General features: G+C 36.4%; 1 protein-coding gene across 2 annotated transcripts; it reads left to right on the forward strand.

Moving 5' to 3' along the window:
* Positions 1 to 210: 210 nt before the first annotated feature.
* On the forward strand, positions 211 to 1,506 carry LOC306643590 (E2F-associated phosphoprotein-like; the record flags this gene model as incomplete). Of its 2 annotated transcripts, none has more annotated exons than XM_079109810.1 (2): positions 211 to 880; positions 964 to 1,506. In XM_079109810.1, exons 1-2 carry the CDS (start codon positions 283 to 285, stop codon positions 1,230 to 1,232), a joined length of 867 nt encoding a protein of 288 aa, XP_078965936.1. In that variant the 5' UTR covers positions 211 to 282. The 2 variants fall into 2 exon arrangements, with proteins under 2 accessions (XP_078965936.1, XP_078965937.1); XM_079109811.1 differs by lacking the exon at positions 964 to 1,506 and having other exon boundaries at positions 211 to 639; positions 758 to 820.
* Between the last annotated feature and the right edge of the window lie 7,768 nt (positions 1,507 to 9,274).

Genomic DNA, 9,274 nt, shown 5'->3' on the forward strand with positions numbered 1-9,274 from the left:
GGAAAAAAAATCTTGAAAACACAAATCTGATAAAGGACTTACATCCAGAATATATATATTATATAGATAGATAGATGTTCATTTTAAAAAGCTCACAAAATTCAATAAAAACTCAAATACCCTAATTAAAATAGGTAAATGATTTGAACAGACACTTCACTAAAGAAGATACACAAATAGCAAATATGCATATGAAAAGAAACTGAAACTTTAAGGAAGGGACCTGCGGAGTAAACAGAGACGCTGCTGACAGGCAGTGGACGGTGTAGGCTCTAGGCCGCCATGAACCGGCTGCAGGATGACTACGACCCCTATGCGGTTGAAGAGCCTAGCGACGAGGAGCCAGCTTTGAGCAGCTCTGAAGATGAAGTGGATGTGCTTTTACATGGAACTCCTGACCAAAAACGAAAACTCATCAGAGAATGTCTTACTGGAGAAGGCGAGTCATCTAGTGAAGATGAATTTGAAAAAGAAATGGAAGCTGAATTGAATTCCACCATAAAAACAATGGAGGACAAATTATCTTCTCTAGGAACAGGGTCTTCTTCAAGAAATGATAAAGTTGGAATAGCTCCAGCAAAGTATTACGATGATATATATTTTGATTCAGATTCTGAGGATGAAGACAAAGCAGCACATGTGACCAAGAAGAAAAAGAAGAAGCGACACAGGATTCCAACGAATGATGAATTACTGTATGATCCTGAAAAAGATAACAGAGACCAGGCCTGGGTTGATGCACAGAGAAGGGGTTATCATGGTTTTGGACTACAGAGGCCACGTCAACAACAGCCTGTTCCAAATAGTGATGCAGTCTTGAATTGCCCAGCTTGCATGATCACACTGTGTCTTGATTGCCAAAGACACAGGGTCTCACTGAGTTTTTTAGCGCCTTGCTGTTGTTGAGTCTGACTTTGAACTCTTGATCCTCCTCTTGAGCCTCCCGAGCTGCTGGGATTACAGGCATGAATCCTACAAAACTCAATATTTTTGTCATGAATTGTTCTGTCAACAAAGAGGAGGTTCTAAGATACAAAAACTCAGAGACCAGGAAGAAAAGGCGGGGCTATAAGAAGATGAGGTCTAACCATGAAGATTCTGCAGAGCAGGCAGAAACAGAAGTGGAAGAAATCAATCACCCAGTCATGTGCACAGAATGTTCCACAGAAGTGGCAGTCTATGACAAGGATGAAGTCTTTCATTTTTTTAATGTTTTAGCAAGCCATTCCTAAACAGTTCAGCTGGCATGCATTACCCAATACTGTATTTTAGGCAAATATGTACAGTTATTTTCCTTCTGTCTATTCATATCATTAATTGATGTTGAGTTATTTGTGAAAACAGTATTTTATCATTTTGAAGAATAGTCATCAAACTTTATCTCCTCTCACCTTTTTCCTTTAGTTTTCTTATGAGTACTAATGGAACTGATTATTCATTTCCATTTTGATGGACATTTGGAAACTGGGGTTTTTGTTTATTAAGGTTCTTTAGAATTAAAATGTTCTGGAAGCCATAAAGAATGACAAAATTATGGCATTTGCAGGCAAATGGATGAAATTGGAGAATATCATGCTAAGTGAGATAAGCCAATCTCAAAAAGACAAGGGACGAATGATATCACTAATAAGTGGAGGATGACACATAATGGGGGGGAGGGAAGGGTTAGTGTTAGGGTTAGAGTTAGGGTTAGGGAGGGGGGCAAGTATGGAGGAAGAAAGTACTGTATAGAGGGTAAAGAGGGATGGGAGGGGTGGGGGGAAGGGGAAAAAATAACAATGAATCAAACAACATTACTGTATGTGGATTTATGATTACACAAATGGTATGCCTTTGCGCCATGTACAAACAGAGAGGCAACATGTATCCCATTTGTTTACAATAAAAAAAAAAAATATTCAGCCAATGGGGGGGGGGGGAATGTTCTGGAGTTATAAGCAAAAAAAAAAAAAAAAAAAAAAAAAAAGAAAAGAAAAGAAACTGACCATGATAGGTCATTAAGAAAAGGTAAATTAAAACCAGGAGATACCAGAAAAACTAACAATACAAGTTGGTGAAAACGTGGAGAAATGGATTCTCATATATTGTAAGTAGGAGCAAATGCTTTGGAAAACAGTTTAGCAGTTTCTTATAGAGTTAAACATAATCCCAGTACTCAATATTTACCTGAGAGGTAAAAATTGGGGTTCACACAAAAACCCACAATGCAAATGTATATAGTGACTTTTGGGGCTGGGGTTGTAACTCAGAGGCAGAGTGCCTGCCTAGCATGTGTGAGGCACTGGGTTCAGTCCTCAGCACCACATAAAAATAAAACAAATAAAATAAAGGCATTCTGTCCATCTACAACTACAAAAAATATTTTTTAAAAAAGAGTTATAGGTTTTTAAAAATGTTTATAGTGACTTTATTTATAACTGTCTAACATCGGAAACAACCCATATCTTTCAGCAGATAAATGGATAAACAGAGAGTAGTACATCCTAACAATGAAATACTAGACAGCAATAAAAAGGAACAAACAACTAACATGCAAAAATGTGAACATATTTCAAATGCATTATAGTGTCACAGGTTGAATTGTTATGCTCCCCAAATTATAAAAATGCTAACCCCTAACACCTCAGAATGAGAACTTATTTGGAAATGAAGTTATTGCAGATGTAATTACTGAAGATGAAATCATACTGGAATCAAGTGGCTCTTAATCCACTATAACTGGTGTCCTTAAAATGAGAAACACAGGAAGAACAACCATGCAATAACAGAGGCAGATTTTGGAGTTATACAGCTGCAAAATAAGGAAAGTCAGGGGTTGTGGTGACACTAGAAACTAAAGGAAAGGAATGGAATACATTTTCCCTAAAGCCTTTGAGAGTTCATGGCCCTTTCAACAATTTGATTTTGGACTTTTTAGCATCCAGAACTATGAGACAATAAATTCCTATTGTTTTAAGCCACCTAGTTTGAGGTACTGTTTTTATAGTAGTCCTAGCAAACTAGTACACTAAGTGAAACAACCCAAATTCAAAAGACAATATACTCTAAGATTCTATTTTTATGAGATTCTGGAAAAGGCAAATGCTAGGGATGAAGAACAGATCGGATCAGTGGCCAGGAGTTAGGAGTAGAGTGAGGAGAATTTGGGATAAAATAGAACCTTCTATATCTTCATTATAGTGGTAGTTATATAACTGCATGTATTTGTCCAAAATTTTGTCCCCCCAAATCATACAACTGTATTTAATTGATGAATTTTTACTCTATGTCAATTATACTTCAATAAATCTGACTCCCCCTGCCAAAATCTAAACCCCAAATCAACCAAAAGCACCTTTGTATACCTTATACCTAGATTCAAAGTCTAGTATTTGACCTATTGCTTTATATATACTATACGGATGTGCTTTTTGCCGAATTACTTGCAAATAAGCTACAGACATCAGGGCACTTTATCCCTAAATATTCACTATACATCTTCTAAGAATAAGGACATTTCTCTTCATAGACTATCTAAGAAAAGTAATAATAACTATCTAATTTACAGTCCATATTCCAACTTCCCCAATTATAAATGTCTTTTGTAATTGCCTTTTTCTAATCTGGATCCAATCAAGGATCATAAAATGCATTTGGATGTTAGAGCTCTTCAATCTCTTAATCTAGAGTAATCGTCACATCTTTTTCATGAGGTTATATCTAAGATATTGTCTTGCAGAATGTATGACATTCTATATTTGTCTTAATACTTCCTCAAGGTGTTGTCAAATATTTTTCTCTATCCATGTATTTCCTGTAAACTAGAAGTTAGCATTGAAGGTTTGATTAGATTCAGGCAAAATGCTTGGCAAGAATCATTCATCAGTGATACTTATTTTTCCTTTTTTTTTTGGGGGGGGGGGGTTAAAGGTAGGGTCACTCAGCCACTGAGTCACATCCCCAGCCCTATTTTGTATTTTATTTAGAGACAGGGTCTCACCGAGTTGCTTAGTGCCTCACTTTTGCCAAGGCTGGCTTTGAATTTGCAATCCTCCTGCCTCAACTACATAAGCCACTGGGATTACAGGTGAGCACCACCTCGCCCGGCCCTTGATTTTTTAAAATTTTGAGATAGTCATCTCACTAAGTTGTTGAGACTGGCCTTGAATTTGTGATCCTTCTGTCTTAGCTTCCTGAGTCTCTGGGATTACAGGTGTGTACCACCACCAACAAACCTGGCTTATTTTTCCATCTTTCTGACCTCCCTACAGACCTATTTTCCTACCTTTCTCTCTCATCCCAAAAAGATCTTGTGTGTTTGCAATCAAATCTTGTGGAGGGCCAGGCATACTGGCTAGATACCAAAGCCATAAATAAGAGTTCCTGTCCTAAAAGGAGATGAATGACTGAAATGTAATAGGAAACCTGACCTGGAGGGGGTGCCATTTAAGGTGAGGACTGAAGGATGGGCAGGTATATAGAAGAAAGACAAGGGTGACAGCATGTGGTGGGAGAGAAAGATTAGTGAGAGATAGCACTACCAGCAGGAGGTAAGCTACAAGAGGTTCACTGTTGGGCAAAGAGGTGATTATAATCCCCTGTGGTGAGGTCATGAGAGGAAGGAGCCTATATGCCAGACTTAGAGGGACAGAGATAGCCTACCTAAGAAAGTGATAGATGAGCTGAGGCCTGAAGGGTAATTGAGTCAGTAGAGATGAACATAGGCAAGATAGGGAAGCCAAGAGCTAATTGGTTAGTTGCTAGAATTAAATCTGTGTAGGAATTTAGTTTTCTTACACAGTATTTTTACCATAAATTTTAATCCAAACTAATAAAGATCATAGACCTCATTTCTGGTTAATAGGAAATACTGGAGATAGAGGAATTTACAATCACATTGATTTGAATTAAAACCTGTAACTGGTCAGGTGTGGTGGCACACACCTGTAATTGCAGCAATTGGGGAGGCTAAGGCAGGAGAATAGAAAGTTCAAAGCCAGCCTCTGCAACTCAGCAACACCCTGTCCCAAAATAACAAATAAAAAGGGCTTGGCATGCAGCTCAGTGGCAGAGCACTCCTGAATTCAATCCCCAGTACTGCAGAATAACAACAACAACAACAAACAAAAACCCCACCAGCCAAACAAACAAGCAAACAAAAACTACCCAGAGAAATTCTCATACATGCACACAATATAACAATTTAATTTGGTCAGTATCATTCCCTAATATCCCCCCTTTCCCTCCCTATTCCATACTCTGCTGATCTCCCTTCATGAGTTCCCCCACTCCACCTTTCTTTTCCTTTATTCTCTCTAGCTTCCATATATGAAAGAAAACATATAACTCCTGACTTTTTGAGCTTTGCCTATTTTGCTTAACATAATGTTTTCCAATATCCCATAAATGTCGTAATTTCATTCTTCTTTAAGGCTGAATAAAATTCCATGTGTATGCACCACATTTGATTCATTCATTAATCCACTGATGGACATCTAGTTTGGTTCCATACTTGGATATTGTGAATTGTGTTGCTCTAAACATGGATATACATGTATCACAATAGTATGCTGACTTAAATTCTTTAGGATAACCCCAGGAGTTGGATAGCTGGGTAATATGGTTGTTCCATCCATAGTCTTTTGAGGAACTTCCACAATGATTTCCATAGTGGTTGTGCTAATTTACAATCCCTCCAACAGTGTGAAAGTGTTCCTTTTACTTCACATACTCTCTAGCATTTATATTTATTTAGGTACTCCCCCAGGGGTGCTTTACAACTGAGCTGCATCCCAGCCCTTTTTATTTTTTTGAGACAGGGTCTCACTAAGTTATTTAGGGCTTTGCTATGTTGCTAGGCTTGCCTTGAACTTGTGATCCTCCTGCCTCAGTCTCTGGAGTTGCTGGAATTACAGGCATATACTAGCATACCCAGCTTCCAGCAATTATTATTGTTTGTATTCTTGATGGTGGTCATTCTAACTGGAGTAAGATGAAACCTCAATGTAGTTTTGATTTGCAATTCCCAAATTGCTAACAATGATGAACATTTTTTCATTTATATGTCGGTTATTTGTACTTCTTCTTTTGAGAATTGTCTGTCACTTACCCATTTATTAATTGGGTGACTTGTGGGATTTTTTTCAGTTTTTATATATTCTGGATATTAATCTTTTGTGAGAAGAGTAGCTAGCAAACATTCTATTGATCTCTCTCACATTCTTTATTATTTCTTTTGCTGTGTAGAAGCAAAGACCTCAGAGAGGACTTTTACTTCATTGGTTAGATTTATTTCTAGGTGGTTTTATTTTTTTAGGCTACTGCAAATGGGATTGTTTTCCTGATTTCTTTTTCAGCAGATGCATTATTGATGTATAGGAAAGCTACTGATTTTTATATGTTGATCTTGTGACCTGCTACTTTTCTGAATGTTTATTAGCTCTTATACTCTTCAGGTGGAACTTTTGGATCTAAGTATAGGATCATATCATATGCAAACTGTGATAATTTGACTTCTACCTTTACTATTTTTAATTCCTTTTATTTCCTTTCCTTACCTAATTGCTCTGGTTAGAATTTCAAGTAATAAGAGTGAACATTCTTGTCTTATTCCATTTTAAGCATTTTAAGGAAATGCTTTCAGTTTTTCCAGATTCACTATGATATTGACTTTATCATAGTCTTCATGATGTTGAGGTATGTTCCTCTTATCCCTAGTTTCTTCAGTTTTTTATCATCAATTGGGTTCTGAATTTCATTGAATGTTTTCTCTACATTTATTGAGATGAGTAATTTTTGTCATAAATTCTATTTGTTATGAATTACACTTAATGATTTGCATATGTTAAATCATCCTTGCATCCCTGGGAAAAAACCAACTTGGTCATGATGTACCATCTTATTGATATGTTGTTGAGTATGATTTGCTAATAATATATTAAGGATTTTTGCACCTAAGTTCATCAGGGATATTGGTCTGCATGCAGTTTTCTTTTTCTTTTTTCTTTTTTTTTTTTTTTTTTGATGTGTCCTTATCTGGTTTTGGTATGAGGGCTATAGGGACTTCACAGAATGAATCTGGAAGTGTTCCACCCCTTTCTATGTAAGAGAATAATTTGAGAAGCACACGCATTACTTCTTTAAAGGTGTGGTAGAATTCAGCTGAGAATCCATCTGGTCCTGAATTTTTCTTTGTTGGAAGGCATTTTACTTCTGCTTCTATCTCATTGTTAGTTATTGGTCTGTTTAGGTCCTCTTGATTCAATTTTGGCAGGTCATGTGTGTCTAGAAATGTATTCACTTTTAAGTTTTCAAGTTTATTGGAGTGTGTTTTCCAAAATAGTCCTTGATGATCCCCTGCATTTCTGTGATGTCTGTGGTAATTTCTCCTTTTTCATCTCTAATTTACTAATTTGGGTCTTCTTTCTTTTTCTTTTGGTTAGTTTGGCTAAGGGCTTATCAATCTTATCTATCTTTTCTTTTTTTTCTTTTTTTATTTTTATTTTAATTGAAAATCATAAATTTACATAGGGCAATATTGTTTGATTCATTCTGTTATTTTTTCCCTTCCCCCTACCCCTCCAACCCCTCTTTTCCCTCTATACAGTCTTTCCTTTCTCCATTCTTACCACCCACCTTATCCCTAACCCTAAATCTAACCCTAACCCTAACGCTAACCCCTCCTACCCCCCCTTATATGTCCTCATCTGCTTATCAGCGAGATCATTTGTCCTTTAGTTTTTTGAGATTGGCTTATCTCACTTAGCATGATAGTCTCCAATTTCATCCATTTGCCTGCAAATGCCATGATTTTATCATTCTTCATGGCGGAGTAATATTCCATTGTATATATATGCCACAGTTTCTTTATCCATTCATCAACTGAAGGGCATCTAGGTTGATTCCACAATCTGGCTATAGTGAATTGAGCAGCTATGAACATTGATGTGGCTGTATCTCTGGAGTATGCTGATTTTAAGTCCTTTGGGTATAGGCCAAGGAGTGGGATAGCTGGGTCAAATGGTGGTTCCATTTCAAGCTTTCTGAGGAATCTCCATACTGCTTTCCAGAGTGGCTGCACTAATTTGCAACCCCACCAGCAATGTATGAGTGTACCTTTTTCCCCACATCCTCGCCAACACCTATTGTTGCTTGTGTTCTTGATAATCGCCATTCTAATTTGTGTGAGATAAAATCTTAGGGTAGTTTTGATTTGCATTTCTCTTACTACTAGAGATGTTGAACATTTTTTCATATATCTGTTGATTTCTTGTAGATCTTCTTCTGTGAAGTGTCTGTTCATTTCCTTAGCCCATTTGTTGATTGGATTGTTTGTATTCTTGGTGTAGAGTTTTTTGAGTTCTTTATAGATTCTGGAAATTAGTACTCTATCTGAAGTATGAGTGGCAAAGACAACTTAAATAAATCAATTTCAAGCAATGAAATAGAAGAGGTCATCAAAAGCCTACCAACAAAGAAAAGTCCAGGACCAGATGGGTTCTCAGCCGAATTCTACAAAACCTTTAAAGAAGAGCTCATTCCAATACTTCTCAAAGTATTCCATAAAATAGGAGGGAACCCTCCCAAACTCATTCTATGAAACCAATACCACCCTGATACCTAAACCAGACAGAGACACATCAAGGAAAGAAAATTTCAGACCAATATCCTTATCTATCTTTTCAAAGAGCCAACTCTTCATTTCATTGACCCTTTGTAATTTTTAATTCTCAATTTTATTGATTTTTGGCTCCAATTATTTCCTTCCTTCTATTGATTTTGGAATTGATTTGTTTTTGTTTTTCACAGGCTTGGAGGTTCATCATTATGTTGCTTATCTAGGATATTTCTAATTTTCTTATGCAGACACTTATAGCTATAAACATTCCTCTCAGAACCACCTTCATAGTTTCCTAGAGATTCTGGTATGTTGCATCTCTATTCTTGTTTTATTCTAAAAAATTTTAAATTTCTCTCCTGATTTCTTCTATCACCATTCATCATGAAAAAGTATATTGTTCAATTTCCATGTATTTATATAGTTTCTGTGTTTTTTATTTTTGGTGTTGATTTTGAATTTCATTCCATTATGATCTGATAAGATGCAAGGAATTATATCAGTTTTTTTTTCACTTTGGTAGACTTTCTTTGTGTTCTAGAATATGGTCTATTTTGGAGAAATTTCCATGAGCTGCTAAGAACAAAGTGTATTCAGCTGTTGTTTGAAGAACTATTCTACAGATGTCTGTTAAGTCCATTTTATTTATTATGTTTTTCACGTCCAAAAAGTCTTTAC

Source organism: Sciurus vulgaris, assembly GCF_902686455.1.
Source record: "Sciurus vulgaris genome assembly, chromosome: 14".
Taxonomy (NCBI): Eukaryota; Metazoa; Chordata; class Mammalia; order Rodentia; family Sciuridae; genus Sciurus; species Sciurus vulgaris.